Source organism: Paramisgurnus dabryanus, chromosome 2, assembly GCF_030506205.2.
Source record: "Paramisgurnus dabryanus chromosome 2, PD_genome_1.1, whole genome shotgun sequence".
In the NCBI taxonomy this organism is placed as follows: Eukaryota; Metazoa; Chordata; class Actinopteri; order Cypriniformes; family Cobitidae; genus Paramisgurnus; species Paramisgurnus dabryanus.
In genome coordinates, this window is record NC_133338.1 from 3,249,089 (window position 1) to 3,274,707 (window position 25,619).

At 36.0% G+C, this 25,619-nt stretch overlaps 1 protein-coding gene across 1 annotated transcript in view; it reads left to right on the forward strand.

Annotated features, from left to right (window-relative positions):
* elp4 (elongator acetyltransferase complex subunit 4) overlaps nucleotides 1-25,619 on the forward strand; it is a 75,212-nt gene that overhangs the window by 6,587 nt on the left and 43,006 nt on the right. The window contains exons 4-7 of the mRNA XM_065294445.2: nucleotides 1,481-1,606; nucleotides 6,040-6,173; nucleotides 12,639-12,723; nucleotides 19,080-19,268. Coding sequence (XP_065150517.1) covers nucleotides 1,481-1,606; nucleotides 6,040-6,173; nucleotides 12,639-12,723; nucleotides 19,080-19,268 — 534 coding nt within the window. The remainder of the gene's footprint in view (nucleotides 1-1,480; nucleotides 1,607-6,039; nucleotides 6,174-12,638; nucleotides 12,724-19,079; nucleotides 19,269-25,619) is intronic.

A 25,619-nucleotide genomic window follows, 5' to 3' on the forward strand; every position in this document is an offset into this window, starting at 1 on the left:
ATTGAGACATTTTGCCAGTGGTTAACTAGTGGTCTTCACAAAACTAGAAGGCAGTATGTAGTGTGTACTGTAAAGTACTCTCTCTCTCTCTCTCTCTCTCTCTCTCTCTCTCTCTCTCTCTCTCTCTCTCTCTCTCTAAACGATGAATGTTTGTGTAAGTGCTCAGGGAGTTACCTGTGAGCACTAACAAGTTTCACATTAATGACTGTGGACAGTGGGCTCTTTCTCTCGCCCCTGATTGCCCCCCAGTTAATATGTGTTTAATGAGGGCTTGTTGTTGCCCACTTTCCTGTATTCACCTATTATTTGTGTTTCGGTTGCTTCATTTTGTCATTTCTTGTCACTAATTGACTCAGGAGTGCTGTTGAAAACTAAAAAGGTGCCAGAAGTACATATTATCTAAAAAGATTAAAAACTGTTTATTTAATTCATATTGAATAAATCTTGTTATATGGAACACGAAAGTATTAATTTTATTTAAACTATATATATACTAACATAACATGGGGCGGTTTCCCAGACAGGGATTAGACTAGTCCTAGACTAAAATTAATGTAAGAGCTGTCCAAACTGAAAACTACTTGCACTGACATATCCTAAAATACATCAGTGCCCTTTGTTTTGCCTCAAAATGCACACAAGTAATGTTTTTAGTAAGGCATGTTTGTTAAAACTAGTTATATTTCCTAATTATACTAAGGCCTAGTCCTAGTTTAAGCTAATCCATGTCCGAGAAACCACCTCTAATTTTTATTCTTTAGGTTTTCTTTAGTTTGAATGTGGGGGCAATCAAAATGTTTTCAAAATTTTCATTTTTGGGTGAACTAATTGACTATTTGTTAATATAAAATAAATTTTTCTACATATTTAAATATTGTATACAGTATACTTTTTATATCATGACAAATCAAATAGTTCTGGTATATAATAGTTTCATTTAGTTGAAAATAAAAAAATATCGGTTTTCAAAAGATGAGGGGTAATAATGAGCATGGGGCACCGCTGTGTGGATTTGGCAACCAGGCAAAAATGTAAGGATCTGTAGCTATAGATACATTTTACACAGTAATGTAGCTCATTGTAATGCTTGATGCATTTTAATTTGGACTAAAGTAATTTACTTGTGATTTATTTAGTTTGTTATCAGAAATAATCTACTCTAGTGTGACTCTGTTGTTATTGATTTCGTGTGGAAGTCTAACGGAAGTTAAGTTTGGGTCACAAAGGAGGTTTTTTATGTTTTTGCCGCTCTGTATACTGTATAAATAACAAAATAATAATGCTTTTAAATTAGTCATTAAATTAGTCATTAGTCATAAAAACATGCATAAATGTAACTTTTAAAATGTGTGATAATTGAAGTCTTCAGTGGCTGGTTAATGTTAACAAACATCTTTGTTGTAAAGTATTATCACTTTTAATGTTTATTTCTTTTGTTATGTTTATGTCTTTTGTGTGTGTTATGTATTTATATCTGAAGGAACTCCCTTCACCAATTATGGATGATGTTGGCAGTGTAAAGGTAAAGGATGCCCAACCACGTGAACCAGAGAATCAAGACACAATGGCAATCGCCTGGCGCTACCAGAACCAACCCAAAGTTCAGGTATAGATGTCTGTTCTTATAAAACACAAATGACACCCTCATTCACTCTAACACATTTTTTGCTTTAGTCAATGATAATACTTGTTGAAAACTTGAAAAAGTATTAATGATAATGGGACAAACAATTGTTAAAAACAAGGTTTACCCTGAATAAAAGAATAATTCCTCTAAATTTATTCACAATATACATTAGGGGTTTAAAATTTGCTATGTAAAGTGTTTGATTTATTATGATTCTACATTGAATAAAACCATAGTGTGGTTCTGTTTAACTCGCATCATTTGCGCTTGAAATTCGCGTCATTCGCACATGAAATTTAGACGCGAATACGCTCAATTTGCGGGATTTAGCTAGCTTGTAGTCTCATATATATATATATATATATAACGCACAATTCTATTAATTCAGGATGTCTGTCTATTGGGTCTTTGCATTGACTTGACGTGTAAATCACTCACGCTTAACGCTTGTGTGAGTCATGATATTCAAATATTGACATATAGTATATCACATATAGTATTGCATCTGTTATCTGCAGATATATGTGGTGTTTCACATTAGGTGACCAGATTTAGTATTGCAGACTGATATATCATTTAGTGCTTGGGTATAATTGAATCTGAAATTGATGCATTGGATTTTCTTTGTTTGTTTGATTGTCAACTGATTCATTTGCTGAGAGTCATTTTTGTTCAATGAATCTTTTACTGTCTTTCCCACACTTATCTATCCACACATTACCGAGTATATCTTTCAACTTTCTCTCTATCACAGACGTCGTTTTATAAAGGCTGGGGTGGGAAAAATGGTGTCCTGTAATAAATATATCAATTGCAATGAATGGGCTTTGCCAGCTTTCATTCACGGTTTAGGTGGATTACTCACGCTTAGCTGGTTATAGGTGGACTTAAAACCAGAACAGACAAGAGAACATGGAGGCTCTATTCAAACTCAAACCCTTTACAATGAACCAGCAGCCTTCAGCACCCCCAAATCCCTTCACAGGCCTCGCTGTAGCGTCCGCGCACCCCTCTTTCTTCCGCTTTAAGAAAAGACCCCTCCTGCCAACCCATAATCCAGATTGCTATGGAGATTAGGGGGGACACAAGCGAGTCCCTGAAGATTTCACTCGTTTTTGGAAGACTTTTGCTTCTTTCTTCTGTTTCCTACTTTTTCTTTCTTATTGGATGTTTTCCAGCTTATTTCCTTATTTCTTCCAGTTTCTCTATCAGCGATTCCTCATCAGTCTCAGAGGGAATACTTACCCTCCTTTACATTTCTCATACCTCAGTCTTCTTCACAAAGCACCAGTAAATCTAGTAAGGGATTTGCATCCTAAATATAGAGCGCAACCCCCTCCTTTCTTTTTCTCAATGGAGACACCAGATCAAAGTTCAGGCAGTCAAAACCCGTCCCGTTACGTTAAAGGGGTCGACCCGACCTGCCCACTAAACGAGGATGAGCGGCAAGCTGTCAGTCTCCGAAGGAGGTGCTGGAGCACATAAGAGTCGCTGATCCAGATCAGGAAAAGATTAGAGGTTCACCTCGTACCTCATTAGAAACTCTGGAGGATAGTCCAGACCCCCTTGCAACTTCAGGAAAACATCTGCCTGTGCGCAAGTGTGTTTTTCTATGCCCGAGTGCTCGGTCTCGTCACAAAGTAATTATGTTCTCAATGGCTTAATGAATCCTCAGGATTTCCTACTGTCCGACAATGGTTAAACCATGAAAGTTACGGAGTCTTTTAACATTTCATTGTCTTGTATAAAACCTAATCCTCATTCATTATCTGACTTATCATCTGTTGGTTTGTACACAGTAGTCAATAAAAAGTTTTAGTGAGTAAAATGTACTTTCAAAGCTAGCGACAATTAAACACTTGTGAATAAGAAACTGTGGTAACATCTATATGTGTCTTAAATTATGTGTCACTTTATACATTTTATATTAATTTGAAATCTTTGTTAAATTATGCAGTGTGTCATATAATTTGGAATTAGTTTGTTACAAAAAATTACCTTAAAGGACAACTGAACGTGTCCCCAGCAGAAGTAGATTGGGTAGATTCAGAGGACGTAAATTTGATGACATTTACGATTAAAAATAGTTCATAGTTATTGCATATACAATTATCATGCTATACATTGAATTATAGTTATTAAAGGGGTCATGACATGTTTATTAATATTTTATTATGTTCCCCTAGGGATATGGATAATATTACTTAAGTTTTTTTTATTTTTATGAAAAGCATAAAAATGTATGTCATTTATGTCCATTTTTCCACCCTTTTTTTCATCGTCTTATTGAAAAAGTTTGATTTGCATGTAGGCATGGGCCAGTTACCGGTTTCAAGGTATGCCAAGGTTCAAAAGAGTCAAGGGGCCTCATTTATAAAATGATGTGTAGAAAACGTCCTAAATTTTATCTTACGTTCATTTCTTAAAAGCGAGCATGAGTGATTCATAAAACGCAATGTATGCATAGAATACGTGTGTACGCCTCACTTTCAGACGTGAAAATGTTTGCATATTTCCGCCTTTAAACGATTCCTAATTAATGTAATTGACATAACCGAGCGTCTGTCAGTGTTTAAATCCTTTTCGAGCAGCAAAAATGGCTTGTTTTCCAAAAACCTGCAGCAATTGGACAAGCAAAAGTGTGTATGTCTGCTCAGACGTGGCGCTAAGCACTTTCCCACATCAAAGACAGCTTTTATAAATATGGACTTTGCCGTGGATTTTTGCGTACTCACACTTTACGATCAAATCTGTGCATTTGTGCATTTGCAGTGGTAAGAAGACTTGCTACCTATGTCACAAAACATGCAAAATCTGAAAGACGAAATTTTTTACATGCTTCCAGAGAATGGTTTACCAGAACTAAGTTACTGGGTTTGTCTTTTTTATGTTTTCTAGGTTGATATAAGCACTGGGAACTCAATTATAGGAATTAAATATGAAAAAAGCCAGATTTTCACGCTATGACCCCTTTAAGGTTACCAAACTCTCATACCCGCCCATGCCTATTTGTTGTCTTTCCCTTTAAGAGCATAAGGCCTGGCTTTGTGTCCAGCCCACTTCTATGATTGACAGGCTACATACTGACACTAAAACTGCAGTTTCAAACAGCTTTTCAAATGGTCTTTTTTAAACATTGTGGCTGCATCCGAAACCGCATACTGTACAGTAGGTACTGAATGAGATGAAGTACATACTTACTTACCGTTAAAACAGTAGGTACTGTATAGTATGAATCCTTGTAGTATGGATGTGATTCGGAGGAACTACATCCGCCATGTTGCTACATCACGTGACATACGTCGTCATCACTTCATGTCATTCCAGCACAAATACAGCCTAATATGATGATGCGTCGTCTTCTTCGTTGGATAACTCCTCTGCTGGGTCATCATGGGATAGTGAAGTGTCCATCGTAAGTACACTGCAAAATCTAACCGGAAGTAGTAGTTCATCCGGGTACTTTTCGCATACTGTTTTTCGAATACTATGGCTGCGTCCGAAAACTCTAAATTGCTGCCTTCTGAGGCAGCTTTCCAAGGCAGGAAGGCATTAAGGCATGTCCGAATTCAATGTTTGGTTTACTTCCTGTCTCCTGAGATACCTATGCGTGGACGTACATTAAGAATGTGATTGGTCGAGCCCGGTCAAGTTCGAAAAAATTAAATGGCGGCAAAGGACGCGACTGGACCACCAATTTAGTGTAAATAAAGGTAAATTTTCACTTTTTACACCTTTTAATTGCATTTCTAGCGAGAAATTAGTATTGTAGTTTTCAAATATGTGATTAGTTATCACAAAGGCGCTCTCTGTTTGAATTTCAAACACGCTGCCTTTGAAGTGTGTCCGAAAGTCTTTCTCTGAGCTGCCTTCATGCCTCCGAAGTCATTTCCTCATGAGGCAGCGAGGCAACGAGTCACTGCCTTGAGTTTTCGTACGCAGCGTATGTATTCGGACATACTACTCACCTCGCCTACTGCTTTTCGCGTACTATATAGTATTGAAGTAGGCGATTTCGGACGCAGCATGTTTGTTTATTCATCTCACAGACAGCCAAACAATCTCACAGGCACAAGTTTGTACCACTAAAGAAGCCATTTATCGCATATGCATATCATTTTCAGCAGGTTTTATGAAAATTAATCTGTTCACGTCATTAATATAGCCATTTTTTATTCGTTTTTTTTCCGGAAAACGATAACATATGATTTTGTTATTAAAAAGGAGGCCATTTTAACCTATGAAACTTGCAGGATGTATTAATTATATTAAGATCTGTTATATATCATAAGATCAAGTAAACGTGATTGCAAATGTCACAACCCCTATAAAAATGGTTTAATAATATTGAATTGCTTTATTGATTTTTTTTTTAATGAACATATTGATGCATTCAATGTTGTCTCTTTTAGACTGCATTAGCGTCATCATTGAGATTTGGACATTACTATGACGTGTCTAGGACGATGGAGCCTGAGGTTCGGCAAGCAGTCAAGTGTCACAGTTTTTATCCACTACAAGAATCGCCAGCAACCACAGAATCAGGGTGAGTAACAACTCGTTGAATGTATATTTTCACTTTAACCAGATACCCACAGTGCTACAACTTCCAAAACACAGTTAAGCTTAAAATGTTTAATTTTATTTAAAGCAATACCTAAAGTAACTATTTGGATTAATACCACAGATGCGTTCCAAAGCTCGAGTCTGGTCAAGCCTGAACTGCGAATTAGATGAATAGATGAATTAGAACTGTGAATAGATGATATTTTATTTACCGCTTTAAAATATCAAAAACAATAGCAGTGCAAGCCTGTCAAAATTCACGATGTGTCGATAAAAAAACCCAATGAAATGGCACGTGATATCTGGTTGATGCCCATATGCAGAGGGGTCTCTAGAAATTTCACATGCTAAAGGTCTAGTGCTGTGTTTCTCAATAAGGGTCCTCAATAAACTTTCAAGGGGGCCTCAATAAAAAAAAATAGCTAAATCAACTAAACATCTAAATATTTCTTAGTGTTTAGATATTTATCTTATACATTTTATTATTTTATAAATTATGAGTTTTAGTGCCTTCAAATTTTGTAGTGGACAATATGGTGGCCTATGTTTAAGCCCTATCTTACCCTAACCCTTGTTACCAGTCTTTGAAGATCTTGAACAGTTTCTGTGCGATATGGAGACACTCGGTTAGGCACAGTCAATGATAAACCTTTTCTTTTAAAATTATTCAAATGTATCAATCCTATCAGTCTGTTTAATATCGTCCCACATCTCTAAGTAGAATAATTTTCCCCAGGGATGATCTCATGTTTCCGAGGAATATTTCTGCAAACTCATTTTATGGCAGGTGTAGAGCCATAATAAAGGTTTCGTAAAAAGCGCTGTTTTCTGAATGGTGTTTGCGATGCTGTTGTTTCATGGTTGCGAGGATGCCTGAGAGTTTGGTTACATTTAAGTCTACGGCACAGTCGCAGTGCAAACAAATCAATCTGGAGCTCGTGCATCACGGAGCCACTCTCTGCTTTTTATGTCTGCAAACAGAGAGGTCTTCAAACTGTTTATCTGCACAACAGCACCGTAGTGAAGGGGCCGTGTTATTGAGGCGTGTTTACTCGTGTTGTAAGCGTGCTCCTGTGTGCCGAGAGCATCCGTGGAACAGCTTGTGCATGAAGGGTGATCGTAGATGTCGCTTTAGGAATTTTGGCATGGCTTGTCCCTTTCTGTTTCCTTGCTTGTTGGTTTATCATCATTTTATGGCATTTTATAATGGTGTCGTAAAGCTTTTAGTCATTAGCTCTGTCAGCCTGGCTTTTAGATAGTTTAGTCCTACACTACACTGCATTTCAGACTCGCTGTGAAGCTCACATCCGGACAAAAAACTGCTCGAGAAATCAATTAATCAGCAAGGTTAAATTACAGACCAAATGTCTTGAGATGCAAAGAAAACCTCATTGTCTTTCTCCGTTTCACACTTCAAAGAACGAAAAGCCCCTTGCCGTTTCCAGCCTGTTAAATCGCTTCGTTTCACTACGTGCCGTAATTGGCACAAATTGCTCTCCAGGTGAAAGCGGAGCGTGTTGTTTAAGACGGACTCGCGCTCCTCCCGTCCCCCTCGCACCCTCATCGCTGTGATCTTAATTAGCTCACCTGTCGGCCATTACCCTCTGTGGACGACACCTTAAACGATTACGCTCCGCTGGGCTGCTGTGCTGTGGGCGTGTCCTCTTGATTTCTGACAGGCTTTATCTCACCTCTCCAGGTTTTAATCAAAAGTAAGTAATGAAAATACAAATTTCTCTGCCATGTACAAAGATGCAAACCTAAACGTAATACACACATATGGGTTTATCAATAGCCGCCGGCTCAAATTAAATATCTAAAGAGGGGTTAATGACCAGCACAGTGCCTATATACATGATACATTTTAGAGTAGTAGTACATTCTTAAAAACTATGAAATAGTGCATGCACATATGGGAATTTCATAATGAATGAACGCTGGGATGTGAATAGTTGTGACCACCCATGACCCATAAGTCGGAAAGATAACATGAGATCTCTTTAATAATTCATTGATTTTTCCTAGACATCAATGTGATTAACAGTGTTTAAATTGTCAAAGATTATGGGGGTCCCCTAGCTAAGCCCCCTTCGTCATTATAGGGTTGCCATAATTTCAAAAAGTTCTCTTGTGATGTGATCCTGGATCAACAATTTTTGTTGGTCCTGAATCAACGTTTTAATCAAAATTAACTTCAACTGAAACCTTAACCATTTTTACCCCTTAAATTAGTAAAAAATATTTTTTTAAAGCCCCTAACCCAATCCTAAATTTAAATCTAACAGTCTGTCAATTCCTCTAGAAAACAGCGCAAGGCACACTTAAGAGTTTAAATGCATTTCATACATAAATCGTTTGGATAAGTTGGATAAGCACAATCATTTTAAAATCACATAGTATTTAAATGTTAATAAATACCAGTGGACCCCCCCAAATTAATTTTTGGGGCTTTACGTGGGACCCTCCATGCTTAGGCCATGTTTACATTAGAGCTTTTGCGTTTTAAAATGGCATTTTAAAATGAAAACGATCCTCGTTTATTGTGGCATTTTAAAAAGAATCTTCATCCACACTATACACCACCATAAACGCATGAAACATGACCAATCACGTAACTGGGCATGCGCATAAAAGTGTAAAATAACTTATTACTCTAATAATAGCTTACCTTTGCGCATTTATGCAGCCTAGGGGTGTGCGATATTGATAAAAAATCATACCTGGGTCCTTTGCTGGCAACTACAACAGATACTATTTTTGAACCTATAAAAATGTGTTTGGGAAAGTCTTATACTGTTCTAGCTCCCCCCTACAACATATTAATATGATTAATAGGTTAATTTTTGATTTTATAACTAAACAGAAAGGTCTTTAAAAAGAAAGCATTCAAGTGAACAGTACTAAACAAACTTGAAGCAAAAATAAATTTCAGCAAATGCAAACTTCAATCAAACATAGTAAGAGGTGAAGTATAGCTTTAGCCTACCAGAAATGCTTAGTGCATTAATTTTTAAATGTGTGCGAGGTCCGTGCACGTCCTCCGCTAGCAACACAGAAATAGCTAAAAGCGCAAGCGGCTAAACGAGCATTAAATATTAATGACGTTGAGTTTATTGTTTTTATTAATTTATATTCACAAAACTTATCAACAAAACATCGATTAAAATTAAGAGACAAATTATATGAAACGAAATTCATTTTAAAGTAGAAAACAAAACTTAAATTAAACTCAAAAATAATGTCTGACCCATTACAATTCTCCCTTCATATTGGCTTTTACAACGCCCTATATCGCGTTAAAAATTACAGTCTATCTTTCGTAATAAACAAAACATAAACAAAATTACAACAATACTCAAACATAAATATAAAACAGACATTATCTATAAGGATACATGTTAAAACAATCTGATATAGCGTTTATAATAGCTGGTTGGTAGATGTTTACTATTTTTGGCAAAACCTCCGTTGCAAACCTCCATTTACCTGAATAAAATAATTTTTACTTTGAAAGTGATGCGCTGTCACGTTAACATCAGCTGTTCGTTTACATAAGACTCCGTCTTCGTTCATTTACACTCAGCGCAACGTCTGAGTTCTCAAACTAAAACAGGGTCTGCAGCGTTTGCGAACGAATCCGTTTATGAGGGTCAAAAACGGTGATGTAGTGTAGATGAAAGGCGTAAACGTAGCAAAAGTAACGCGTTTTAAATGATAAACGCATTAATGTAAACATAGCCTTATAGGAGGTCCGGGACCTCCTCAGCCCCCCCTTAATTCAAACACTGGATTACAGAGAGAGCAAATTGAAGCAATTTCTTAAGTTTCCAGAATATTAGATGAAAGAAATAGACCCAGAAATCTTACAGGTATCTCCTTAGAGTTTCAAATGAACAATCTTAAAACAATCTTTCAACCTGACTCACAATTGCCAAACCTGCAAGTCAGTATTACTGACGATCTCAAACATTTCTCATTAGACTTGCCCAAATCCAGATTACTTTATCCATTCAACCTTCAAAAATCAACTTGTATTTCAACAATTGTCTCATTTGTTTCTGTTTTAAGTTGATACTTAAATGAAACACAACTGAGAAGTCCACAAAGTCTCCTCAGCTATAACAGATCAAACTCTGAACAATAACATTGTACATTAGGCGAGCCGGAGGTAAGTTGTGTGGTGAAGTTTTTAAATTTGGATCTCTGTATAATTGATGTCTATCTAAGCTACATGCAGAGGTACACAGTATGGTCAAAATGAGTGAAAATGCCGCACACAAACTGTTGCATTATTAAAGTAATAGCCACTAATAGTCACACACAGTTGTCATAGTATTACATCCTAAATATCGAAGATTCTTATAAGAGAGAAAAAGAGAGTATGGTTGCAGGTCAAGGGTTTGTACCTCTCTAGTTAGGAAGTCACATCTCACCCATGATTAAACATAGAAGCGCTGTGTCACCGCCATGAGAGTCACTGTCCCGTTAATACACGCTTAAACTCACCGCACACCTCAGGGGCTCTCCGGAGCTGACGGAGGTGCACGAGTCTTTTAATCCATTTCATTTCATTTGATTTAATTAGTGCCGTATTTCCCCGCGTCTACATATTGCCAGGGTTACTGCCTGAGTCAACAGGCTTTTGTGATATCGAAGCGATTCTCACTTCGTGTTACTGGCATGTGCCGTTAATTGAAGAGTACATGGATATCATCAGCATTTGACCTGTGTTGATCATTATAATCTTTAATCCTTGAATCTTCGAACTGTTACATTAAAATAATAAAACAAATAAATGACTAAACTGATCTGTTTTTCCACTTCTGCAACTTTAAGGCTTTAACCTTTAAAACTCTCTGTTTAACTTTCGGTTAATTGTACAATTCCTTAATTGATCAAAAATGTAAAATCTCACCCCAATAGGGGTAACTTAAGAACAATTACTATAAATGTTCTCTACTAGATCTAGACTACAAATTTTGGGGTCCTGAAAATTTTTTTTGTCCTGAAAACAAAAACATGCAAAATTTTGATAATGATGCCTTGTTGTCACCGTGTTTACTAGGGCTGTGACAATACATCGCCTTTTTCCATTATAAACATCTGTCTGAAATCAATTTTTGAATCAAGGCTCCGATTCTGTGTTTCATGCACAGCTTGTGCGTGTACTATGGCTATTTGATCAGTAGGAAGTCCTTATCAATCTAAAATCACTATGAGTTTGAGTCGTTTATAATGTACACTTAATAAAAACAATACTCGTCAAACACAACTTTTAAAATACCTGAAACAATTTGAAGTATAGAGATATAAATATGCTTATAGACATTTCCTGGAATAGCGTTTGTAATGATACTTCTTCTGTGGCAAAAATTAAGTTTCTGCACGAGAGCGCCCTCTGGATTTTGGATGTGGCTGCATTTCTCCATAATTCATTAAAATTCATTCATAAAGAAAATGTGCATTTGTACGATTAATCGTCCCAGCCCTAGTGTTAACTACAAAATTTTGGTACTTTATAGTCCAGGGTCACTTGTAGTAATAAACCTACCTCATCGTCCATCTAAACAAAACAGCTTGATGCGTTTTGATGCGGAGAATGTGTATGTGCACAGACGTGTAGTGTTTCTTTACCATCTAATGTCTTGAGCATGAGTAATACAGTGTATTTAATTGTCTTTACAGATATGCGCAAATGTGAATCTTGTCATGTGTATGTGACATTTTTCAAAAATGCTAAATTATTGTAGTCGTGTAAACTTAGCATATTGTACGTTTAAAAGCAGCTGAAATGTGTACGCCATATGTGGGCGCTTGTCAGCGTTTCTTCATCTGAGCGCTTTGGTTGCTATGATACTTCTGTTTATTCCTCATTGTATGATGCGTATGATGTTCGCTTTTGTCCCGCCCCTTCTCCAATGCGATTGGATGACAAAGTACAAAGTTAGATTGACGAGCTGAGCGTTTTGCCCAAAGTTTAACATTTCTCAGCGCTGGCCGTGGAAAAACGCCAAGCGCCGGCGCTCAGCACTGACAAACCCAACAGCTGCTGAAGTTTTTGAAAGGTGTGGCACTTGAAATACGCCAGCCACAGGCATAAACACTTTTGTGTACACGCCCCCTTAATCCCTAGGTATGACCCTTACCTCCGTCATTACAAGTGTGAGATTTTGTATATCTGTTTTATAAATCATCATGCAAAAATTGTAAACCCAAATGCTTCTCAACAAACACAGTACATGAATAATTTTTGTTTGTAGGGACAAATTATGTGCTAGACTTTAGGGTTTGTTTTAGTGCCTCACCTGGAACAATATTAAAAATGATACCTTCAGATCCCTTTATACTATTAAAGAATGCTCTATGTCTCTTTCCTTTATCTACCTTTATCAAACCCACTGCTTGTGTATAATTTGTACGTTGTGTTGTTCTCTTTGGTTCTCAGCCAGTTATCGTCACCCTATCACGCTCTCCTCCAGTCCATCCAGGCGGTCATCCGGAAGGAAGGCTTTGATGGATCCGCACCGCAGGTCGGTGGACTTGTTTCATTTAGCTATTTGTTCTTTTCTCTGCTTCAGAGGAAGCCACCCGTCAGCTGTCGGGCTGAGAAATTTTAACCGGCGGTGACCCTGAAGCAATTAAAGAGGCTACAACGAAACGCACAATTAACAGGGTCTAAGGCCTTCACACCTCTGAAACAATGGTGGTGTTGTGCCACAGGCTGTGTTTTTACAATGCTGTTCTCTGTGGTTTCTCTGTACTGCTGCTTACTTGTAATCATTAGGAAAATGCAAGCGGTTCATAAAAAGCTACATGTTTTCTATTTCCACCTTTATTCCTCTTTTTCTGTGGTTTCTCATCTCATCCTCCTGTCACTTTCTCCATGTTGTGCTCAGATAGCTCTCTGAAGGGAAATGGGTTCCCCTGGGTTCCTCTTCTTTAAAGCTGAGTCCTATTAGTTTTGTGGTAAACAGGCCAAGACAGACGCTGGGCAATATGCCCTCTGTCTGTTCATATTCATTAGCTCCTGCTGAGAATCATGGGAGTTCGGCCCCTCCGGGACTCCTCTCGGAAACGGCCCCATGATAGAGTCTGTCTTAACATCAGCACTACATCTGCCCAAGCGCTCGTGGGACCGGGCCGCTGGAGGTTACACTCGCTATTTTTAATCAGTTTTCAACTTTATGTGCCACTAATGTGGCTTCAGTCACGTGGTGAACTCGAGTCTTCTGACCAACCCTGTGTCAAGATCACAGATGATATCAGTTAATTTAATGAAGTTAATGCATTAGTTATATTAAATGAAGATTTTTGTATCAAAGTGATTTTTGTTTTAAGTATAAAGTCTTTAAAAGTTTCAAAACTAAGCTTTTATTGGCTTAAATTATATAAATACATTTTAAAACTATGTTATTAAATCAGTTGAAGAGTTTTTTCCATCAAACTGGATCCGAGTAAAAATTAAGGTCAAATTTAGGATAAATAAGGATAAATAAAAAATAAGCTAAATATGAAGTATAACCATGTCTTTATTGTTACATTATATGGAGACACACTTAGAAGATTTCTTTGAGCGAGATTTTAACTCTTAACGCTTATTACATTCATGTTAAATACATATTTTCAGTCTTATATACTATGCAAGAAAATTGTAAATTAATTTTTTTAAAGTACTTAATGTTTGCAGATTTTCTTATCACCGTTGCTTGCTTTCATCTGTTTTTTAAGGGCAGAGATCATATCGAGAGCTCAATATAATATGAAGATATGGGGCTCTTTTGGCCAATCCGTAACCACCAAGCAACCAGTCCAGAAAACACCTAAAAACTGCCTAACACATAAGCACTGTTCGGACGGGACCTGATGTGTCCCTCAGGATGTCTGTGATTTTATGTACCAATTAATCAAATAAAAAAATCCTACTAAAGTAGCTTACGTGTTTTATATAACTGCCTGCTTATTATAAACTCATAAAAATGAAGAAATCATGGTTAATACCAAATTATTATTTTTATTAATTACAATTATGGAGTGGACAAAAATAAGGTTGAGTTTCTTACCTGATACTGATATTACAGTGGTCAGTCTTGGCAGTGTACAAGATTTGTCTCCTCTTGATTAGGGCTGGGCAAAAAAATCTCTTTTTCAATTAATCGTTTTTTTTTTTAAACGTGGTCGATTCAGAATCGATTCTCAAAGAGCAGAATCGATTTTGTTTCCCCCATATTTTTTCTGCAAACATTGAACGTAATATTAACGTTAATCAGATTACTAGTCGTCTTCACTAGATGTCACCCTCTTTTTTGTCTTGTGCGATGTTACCAAGGAGCGAGAGGCGAGCCTGTTATTTATTCATTCAGTGCTTAAAATGGCGGTTTAAGGTGCTTCATCGACGTTGACGCCACCTTCACATAAAAAGTCAGATGTATGGAAGCATTTTAGATTTCGCAAGCAAGACGACGACGATAGTGTTGTGTCTTTTAATTTCTTTATATTAATAACCCACTTGTAAACTTCTGTTCACTGTTATTTTTTATTAATATAGTATTTGTATTAAATCTATATTCATTGAGTTGAATCGAGAATCGAGTATAAAAACCGACCCGAGAACCAGAATCGAAAATTGAATCGAGAATCGAAATCGGATCGATTTGATAGCTTGTGAATCGAAATTGAATCGATCTGGAACATCTGAATCGATACCCAGCCCTACTCTTGATTTAAAAAATTTATTTTTCCGAATGAAAAAACATCCATGTCTGATTAAATGGCACTCAGGAAGTACAATATACGCACGTTAATTAGATTTTACGGCAGATTACCTTGGCCAAAACACGAAAAGAACCGTGTTTTTTAAAAGATATAGTTGCCAACCACAGACATTTGCATTCGGACGAGTTTGGCGATAAACAGTAGGTAAGTTGCTCTGTAATTTTACGGAGGTCATGAGAGAAAAATACAGACATAGGCAATTCAGAAGGGATTAAAAAAACACAGAAGGACGATTTTCTCAGAGTTCTCCCTGTAAAACTAATCCCGTCCAAATAGGGATAAACTCGCTGCATCTAAAATTGCGTACTCTGAAGTTTATGTACTAAAATACATGAAGTACCTACTGCTTTATTGTTAAAATAGTATTTTCTATATCAACGCTATCTCATAGGAATTTGTACCTATTTTACGAGGTGGATAATCTGTATTAATTTGTACGACCATATTTGTACATTTTTGTATCATTTGCTTTTGTCACTGTGACTTCGGGGTTAAGGGTTGTTTTTTTTCCTTTTAAATAATAACCATATGTTTTTGTATGTTTTACTTCGTAGCAAACTCATAAAATACGTACGAATTCTCATGAGGTCAGGCTGTCTATATAGTATTTGTGGATGCATTATGAATACATTTCGGACATACCGGCATGTTATCATTGTCGTGTGACTTGTATGACCTTTGACCTATAACCTAATTGGAATAATTTTTGTATGCGTTATTAAACAAGAACAATTTAATCATGAGGAATACATTTCTTGGTACCCAAATCTCCTGGTTTATAGATTTCCGATATTTTTATTGTTAATATTTCTTTTTCTGTTTGAATGTGTTTTTTGAATCTTTCCAGTCTAGTTTTTTATTGCTTTGTCTTCTAGATATTTGTACTGTATTATTCATTCTTTACAATGTGTCTCTGATTTGCATCCCTGGGCTGAAATGCCTCGATCTCCTGTCACAAAGCTGACAGATGAAACATAGCTGACATCATCAAACAGCGCCGTTGCGTTGGCAAAGGGTCACCGAATGTGATGAGGTTGAGAGCACATGGGCACCAAAGCAAGAATGCTCTGAATGAGAACATCAAAACGTTTGTCACACTGGTGACTCAATTGTGCAACACGATGTAGGGACTAATTTGTAATGTTTAAAGAATCACTAGTTGTTCAACTGCTATGTAAGTGCAAGTAAAATTAGTAGTGGATTTGTTAAATTGGTTTAGCAGGGTAGCCCAGGATTTCATTGAGGTTTACATCACCAACTATACTATGTTTTTTCAAAGTCTTTTGACTAAACACAATATAGTTATGGTCAGAGATGTCTGCTGTTGAGAGATACAAAGCAGCACAGCTTGGAGAAACCATAACTTAGATTGCAAGAGGCACCTTAGCCAATCATATTGATTTGAATTTAAACTAACTCTTTCCCCGTCAGCATTTTTAAAAAGTTCCCAGCCAGCACCAGCATTTTTTATGATTTTCACCAAAGTTTAATGCCTTCCAGAAAATGTTCTTTAAATATATAAACATACAGACCCTCTGCTTTAAAAAATCTTTATTTGTTCTCTTTTGACAACGTTTCTTCAAAAATACAAAATTTTGATAGTTGCATTTTTTATTTCTTTTGTCAGTGATCAGATTCAGAGCGATGATCAAAACATACAGTTTTTACTGTTTTTGGATCAGTGGATGCTTCAGTGTTTTATAAGTTGCGTAAGAGCGCCACCTATTGGAAAATAGCAAAAATATGGATTGCCATAAAACTCGTCATCGGCAGGGAAGTGTTTTCTCTTAATTGACGAGATAACTTGTCAATGGCAGGGAAAGAGTTAAAATATTGTAATGCTGTAAGTATTCTAATTTTTCACAAAGTGTAATCTGATTATGATTATTATTTTTATCTACATTTTTTTAACTAAAGCCTGAAGTATTGTTTGTTTTTTATGTTTACGAACTTACGCGCAGCCTAATCCTTGAAAAACATTGTTTATTTGACTTGCATGCGCTTGGCCACAATTGCAATGCATCTCCTACGCTACATATTCTCAATATTCTCCTGTACGCACATGCGCATCCTACGTGTACAAAGAACGTGCGGTTAAAAAAATGTGGTGGTGCATGTACATCGTGCGCATGCTATTCTGATGACGAAATTTGCGTCACTCCCACTGTACGTGGAACCTCACATATGCGTAAAACAGGAACTACACTTCTTAACTGTATCGAATTACATTTAGCATTTTTTTGTAATCTGTTTATTTGACTCCATGATTTCCCAATCCTGGTTGTGCCACCAGCAGAACCTCCTTGAGGTCAGTTGTATAGATATTTGTCTCTGAGATATGTCTCCTCTCTCTACTGTAGAAACCAGATGAAGAATAAATGTGTTTGTGAATAAATCCCTTGTCTCCGTCACTCTGTCCCAGTCTTTGTGTTAAGAGGACACAACTTGTACCCATGGCCCCTCAGTTTGGCCTCTGTTGGTGGTAAATGTGCCAAGAATTTGCTGGCACTTGTTGGAAGCAGACATCTTGGCTCTCAGGTTGACAGGCACATTGTGGTCGTGTCAGGCAACTGTCCTGATTGGAAGATGTTGTCCAATCACTTTCGACTGTGGCCTGACCGTGTGTTGAGTGCTTTTGGCTGGATTGTTTGTTTCATTGATTCGAGGTACATGACCCCTTACTCCTGCAGACAAAAGACTTTTCACTACCAACAGGATTCCACTTCTGACTTACTTACACAAGTCATTGCACACTTATGTTTGACATACTATTTGTGTACTGTTCTGTTTGCTTTTCATCTCTCTTTTTCTCTATGTCTCTCTCTCATTTCCTGTCGAGAGCCTCTAATTGGCTGATTTCTTGGTATTAAAATTGACTCTCCTGGTCTTATTTGTGCATAATGTGTGATGTGAATTTATTTTGCTTTGTTCTTTTTTGAAAATGAAACCATAATTTAGCCACGAGTTGCTCACTTTTTATAATTCCATAAATTCCTAATAAATTATGTTGATGAATTTTTTACATTTTGTACATTTTTTGTGTGTTCCCTACACTGTAAAAAAATGCAGCATGAAGTTAAAACAACTTGACATGACAAAACTGATAAAAACAAGTTAAAACTGTTTAACTTAATTTGTAAAGTAACATAAAAATATATGTTGATATGACAATGACCTTTACAAAGCTCTACCAACTGAGTTATTAATCGTTTTTAAGCTCATTAACAGTGTTATAGGTCACACTTTACATGAAGGTTTTTTTCTTAGCATTAGTAAATGGATTAGCTAACATGAAATAACATTGAACAATATAGTCTTTCAGCACTCTGTTAATGTAAATTAATGCATATACAGTTGTTGATATTAGTTCATTGCGTGTTAAAGTGGACATATCATGAAAATCTGACTTTTTCCATGTCTAAGTGCTATAATTGGGTCCCCGATGCTTCCATCAACCTAGAAAACGTGAAAAAACTAGAAAGCATGTGAAAAAATAGGTCATTGAAATCTGGCTCCCCTTGTGATGTCAGAAGGGGATCTTATTATTATTATTACTATTCTTATTATTGTTGCACTATCCAACCACAGCACTGCCATTTAATGCAGAGAGACAGAGAGAGAGAGATTAGAGAGAAAGAAACAATTGACTTTAAATTTAAACAAACCACCATTATGGTGATCAGTGTTTGTTTTCATCAGTTTATTTGCATTTTAAAGGACACATGAGAGAGAGAGATTAGAGAGAAAGAAACAATTGATTTTCAATTTTAACAAACCACCATTATGGTGATCAGTGTTTGCATTTCATTAGTTCATTTGCATTTTAAAGGACACACCCAAAAATGGCAAATTTTTGCTCACACCTACAATGTGGTAATTTTAACATGTTAAAATAAAATAATCAATATGTTATTTTGAGCGAAAACTTCACATGTGTACTCTGAGGACACCAAAGATTTATTTGTATATCTGAAAAAAGTCTTGAAATGTCCTGTTTAACTATTGTTAACAGATATAACTTTTGATAATGTTATAATGTGAATAATTTTTGTCCAGAACAACTTGTTTGAAATTGAAATGTTTCATGATATTCTCTCTTTTTCCACTTCTTTAGTCTAAAGTTCGAAATGTCCTCCGTCTGGGTCTTCACTCTCTTGGATCATCGTTATGGGATGATGATCTGTGCTGCACGGATAATCCCGCACATTGCCACGCCCTCACCACCTTCCTTTATGCACTACGAGCCCTGTTACGCACTTCACTCTCAGTCGCTATGGTGACTGTGCCCTCCCACCTCATACAGGTATGACCAATCAGATTGTTTGTTTACTGGCATTAATTCTTTTCTTCTGTTTTCTGCTTAAGAGTGATTGTGGAAGTTCTTTCTTAAATTTCATTTTTATGATAGAAAATTCTTTCACTTATGATATTTAAGATAAATGAAGTGGTTTCTTTAAATTTCTACATAAATTGTCTATGCAGAACACCCCTAGCAACCACAAAAAAACAGCCATGACAGCATCAATACTGCAAGTTTTGCACCAGCAATGATCACCTAAAGGGCCTATATTATGCAAAATCCACTTATACAAGGTGTTTGGACACGTGTGTTGGCAGTGTGTGAACACAACCACCCTACAATGAAAAAGAACACACACTCCTTTAATCCCTATTAAACCAAAGTAGTTTCATTACACTTGTCATTTTGTCAGTCCTGCATTACCATAGTTTCAACTAGTGTTGTAGTTCTCGAGACCGGTCTCGGTCCCAAGACCGGTCTCAAGACCACTTTTTAAAGGTCTTGGTCTCGTCTCGGAATCGACCGCATTTTTACTCTGTCTCGTCTCGGTCTCAGACAAAGAGGACTCGGAATTTTATTTCAAGACCGGTCAAGACCACAACTGATGGCACACTGCAAAAAAAAATTTTCAAGAAAAAAAATTCTTAGTATTTTTGTCTTGTTTTCAGTAAAATATCAAAAAAAATCTTAATTTAAGATGCTTTTTCTTGATGAACAAAACGACCCAAGAAAATAAGTCTAGTTTTTAGAGCAAAAATATCAAATTGTGCATAAAACAAGCAAAAAAATCTGCCAAAGGGGTAAGCTAATTTTTCTTGATTTTTTCTTGAATTTAGTGTTTAAGAAAAAGGTTCAAGATTTTTTTTCTTGTTTTATGCACAATTTGATATTTTTGCCCATTGGCAGATTTTTTTGCTTGTTTTATTCACACAATCACTTACATTTGATATTTTTGCTCTAACTTTAACTCTAAACTAGACTTATTTTCTTGGGTAGTTTTTCTCATCAAGAAAAAGCATCTTAATTTAAGAATTTTTAGATATTTTTACTGAAAACAAGATAAATACTAAGAACATGTTTTCTTGAAAATCATTTTTTGCAGTGCACATCACAAATTTATTTTTTATCATTAATTTTATGCAGTTTATTCAAGTTTGGCATATGATGTTGGCATTGTTTAAGATTCTCCCAATGACAGTTTTTCTAATTTTATTAATAAAAACACCTGCATTGTATTAAGTGAATGGCAAGTCATGGAAAGACAGTTCAGATTAAATGGTTAAGTTGATTTCAGCTCTTTAGTGTTTGTTCACTTTTATTTGCTTATAGACAAAGATAAATTTCACCATATCTGCAATGCCTTTGATTATTTTATAAACTTCTCTGATGGAACACACACACACACACACACACACACACACACACACACACACACACACACACACACACACACACACACACACACACACACACACACACACACACACACACACACACACACACAAGAAGTGCCAATATGCATATTCCACATTTTATCATAAGTGTTTTAATGCAGAGATTTGCAATGGTCTTGGTCTTGACTTGGTCTCGGCCTGTCTTGGTATTGGTCTTGACTCGGTCTCAATCCCTTTAAAGTCTTGGTCTTGTCTCGGCCTGTCTTGGTCTTGGTCATGACTTGGTCTCGGTTTAGGTGGTCTTGACTACAACACTAGTTTCAACCCTCAGTGAGTTGTACGCTGTCTGCCATATCTCCAAAGTGAGATACTATTGACTCAGACTGTATTCACAGGAATCAGATCTATTTTAAATGAAAGCGCTCAATGTCTGTTGGTAAGGTAGTGAAGCTTACCTGAACCTTAGCTGTATCTCATTTGCATTTAAAGGTACACACACGAAAACAGTGCGTTTTTGCTACTACCCAAAATAGGGTCATTTTGGACATAATAAATGATCTTTGGGGTATTTTGAGCTGAAACCTCACAGACACACTCTAGACACACCTGAGACTTATATTACATTTTGTAAAATTGGCATAGTAGGTGCCCTTTAAGTTTTTGCATCAGAATAGTGAAATCAAGTTTATTTTATATACCAAATGTTTATATAATAAACAAGGCGGCAATAACTGCATTTGTTTAGATACAAAGGAAGCTTATAGTAAAGATTTATGATTTTTATAAATAAAATATTTTATATTAAATATATATATATGTGTGTGTGTGTGTTTTATTTATTTATGTATTTATGTATTTATTTATTTAAAATAAATAATAGTAATAATAATAATGGACTTACGTAAAATTATAAAATTATAGGCAGGCTTTTCATCAGATGGCGACAGTAACCAACAATACTTAAAATTTTACAAAACTTATTCAAGACATGAGAGTTTTCCATGACCAACTTCAAGATCAAGATCAGCCTCAATAACATTAAGAGTTTTTTTTTAACTTGACTGTCAGTCACATGGACCAGCACTGAGGTCACCATAAGTCTGTCGACCCTGGCACACCAAAACCGCCCCATGAGCCCGGAGTCAAAGAGTCGCCCCCCTCTATTCTATGAATGAGGTTCCGCTTGGCTGAGGTTCAGGGGGCCTGTGTGTGTATCTGTTTGACTACATGTATGTTTGGCCTTCAGAGGATCGTCTTCATTGGCGCGTGAACCCACGTCCTTTGTCTGAGGCCCTCATCTTCACATTCAGTCAGCCAATGGTCAGTCTCGAATCGTTCTGGGCGCTTCGCTCATTCAGCGCCTCTCGGTTAGTGAGAGGCCCTTTTCTTTGTGCCTCCATTAGCCAACGAGAGTCAGTTCATGGCTGCTGTGCTTTAAGAGTGCTTCAAAAGACAAGATCTCACTGGTCTTTGTCCATTCGTAGACAAAGTGCTAAAACCCCTCTCGGGGAGGCTGGGGGGCACCCAGTGGTTTTTTTACAGTGGAGAATGTGATTGGTTCGAATGTGGTTTTGTGTGACGGGTATGTTGTAAACATGTAGACCTTTGAGTAAATGCAGTAAATTTTCATGGATCATGGAGTATTACCTGTATATTGAAGGGTTGAACTCTGTGGATTAGCAGTGAAATGTGACATTCATAACAATAAATATCAACTTAACGAATCTTAGCGTCTTAAGCTATGTTTACATTACAACAATGTACCGTATTTTCCAGACTAAAAGTCGTGCCGGAGTTTAAGTTGCATCATTTAAAAAATGCGTCATTAAGACAAAATAACATATATAAGTCACAGTAGACTATACGTCGCATTTATTTAGAAAATTATTTCACAAAATCCAAGCCGAAGAACAGACATTTAATCTGGAAAGGCAAGTTATTCAACTAAACAATAGCACACAGAACAGCAGGCTGAATAGATATCTGTACGTTAAAGTAATATTATCAGTTATTTACACGATGTACAATAGCATACATAACTTACCTGGATGGTTAAATAGTCTAAATTAACTGAACAAGCCAACGAGCATGAAGTTCGCAGGCTCGTCATTCCACATCACTGAATTCATTAAATTACATATTATATATAAATACAGGAGCAGCATATGGCGGACTCTCGCAGCTGTAAACTGTAATGTTGTCTCTTGCCTCATAAATGTCAAAATTTATTCATACTGACTTACAAAGGCGCACCTGACTATAAGACGCAGCACCAGCCAAATTATGACTTATAGCTAGGAAAATACGGTAGTAAAAAATGGAAAAGTTTTTCCTGTTCACAAACAGCGCTGTCAAAAAGATGTGTTCACACGGATCGGTGAAAACTCAAAAGTGTTATGCATGGCAGACCACTAGATGGCGATGTCACTTTGTAAAAAACCATTTGTTGGATTCTGCCAACAAACTGTTATTTCTGAATGACCGGAGGGGACGAGGGGACGCATTCGAAGCAAAAGTATTCGATGAACATATAATACATGCCAAGAACATTCGGTTAATTATTATTATTATAATTTTTTTTTTGATGGAGGGGCCATTTACACTGCAAAAAATTACTTTCTTACATAGTATTTTTGTCTTGTTTTCAGTAGAAATATCAAAAAATTCTTAAGTTTAGATGCTTTTTCTTGATGAGCAAAATGACCTAAGAAAATAAGTCTAGTTTTTAGACAAAAAATCTACAATTTAAATAAATTTAAACTTAAAACAAGCAAAAATATCTGCCAATGGGGTGAGAAAAAAAATCACAAAATGAGTTTTCTTTTTTCTTAAACATTTAATTTAAGCAAAATTTTCTCACCCAATTGGCAGTTTTTTTTCTTGTTTTAAGCACAAATTCACTTCAATTGTATAAAAAAAGAAAACTCATTTTTAGATTTTTTTTTCTCACCCCATTGGCAGATATTTTTGCTTGTTTTAAGTTAAAATGTATTTAAATTGTATATTTTTTGTCTAAAAACTAGACGTATTTTCTTAGGTCATTTTGCTTATCAAGAAAATACATCTTAATTTAAGAATTTTAGATATTTTTTACTGAAAACAAGACAAAAATACTAAGAAAGAAAGTCATTTTATGCAGCTGTTTTTCATATAACACCTGCTCCTTGTATAGAAAGTTATTTTTTTACTTCCATCACGTTTTAGCTTAAATTAACACTAGGCTTCAGCTACAAAATGTTTGTGGTTTTATTATGAACACTGCAAAAAACGACTTTCTTACTTTGTATTTTTGTCCTTTTTTCAATACAAATATCTAAAAATCTCTTAATTCAAGATGCATTTTCTTGATGAACTAATTTCTAGACAAAAAAAAACATAAAATTTAAGTGAATTTGTGCTTAAACAAGCAAAAAAAATAATCTGCACAATTTCACTTAAATTTTATGTTTTTTTTTTCTAAAAACTATACTTGAAATTAGTGCTGGGCAAAGATTAATCGCGATTAATTGCATACAAAATAAAAGTGATTTTTGGCATAATATATGAGTATGTGCTGTGTGTAATTATTATGTATAAATAAATACACAGACATTCATGTATGTTTTTAAGAAACATTTACATGTTTATATATATATATATATATATATATATATTTATTTATATTTTTATATATTCTATATTAAAAATAAATTTAAAAAAATTATATATAAGTAAAACAATTCTGAAAAGAATATATGAATGTGTGTGTGGTTAAATATACACAATAATTAGACACAGTACATGCACATATATTATGCAAAAAATCACTTTTATTTTGTATGCTATTAATCGCGATCTTTATTTAATCATTTTTAGAAATTTGTACTAAAAACAAGACAAAAATACTAAAAAAGAAAGTCATTTTTGCAGTAAATCATGAATGACACAACAAAATATTGAATATCTTCAGTAACTTGGGCATCGTCCTGGATTTTGATCTTCGATTTGTTAACACAATAGTTGCGTTGTTATGTTGCGTTGTTTAACATCAATGTGTAAACTGTGTTGAAGATGTAGCTGTAGGGTGGTGTGAGGTTTTGGAGATTGTCACCAGTGGCTTTGGTTTAAATGTTTAATGGTAGATTTGGGGGTCACAGACGGGTACACGACTTTATACACACATGCACTATACTGTAGAAGAGGGAATGAAAGAAAAGAGGACCGAACACAGATGCATGAAAACTGCATTAGGCCTTGTCAGCTGCCACTGAGAGAGAGAGAGCTATGAAATATTCAAGAGTCATGTAGAGATGAATCTTTCATAACTTACTGTATCTCCTTTTCTTACGATCACCCCTCCCCTCGTCCTTTTTTCTGGGTCTGTCCCTGTTTTGTATTTGGCCAGAAGGAGGAGCTCTCTACGGATCTCCTGCTCGATGTCTATGCTATTTTACTTTCGCGCTCTTTCACTTTTGTAAACTACTTCTTTATTCATCCATATTGTCTGATGATCCTGCAAATGTGGGTTTTTACCTATTCCAGGTTAAAGCTTCATCTCCCAGATGTACAGAAAATTAATAAAGGATACGCCTCAATCGTTGATGTCTTATGAGCTGGTCCAGTATAGAGCTTTCTGAAGTATGAAATGAAATATGTAGCAGTGTGATGTGCTTGATGATTTGAAAGACATCGCTGGACCATGTAACAGAAAATATTATAATTCAATTTTCAGTTTTAGATGCTACAGAGATATGATTAAACCCGGGATTCGATGGCGTCTTTGGATCTTTCTTTGAATGATGTGGCTTTAAGTTACATTTGTCCAGATTTGTGCCGTATGGTGACACCGTGTGAGCTGTGCAACTAGAGGAAAAAGAGACAGATTTTGCGAGCATGTGTTTGAGAGAATGAAACACACACAGTGTGTCTGAGCGCCAAGCGTATGTTCCCTTTCTGACCTGATTGATTTAATGTTACACGA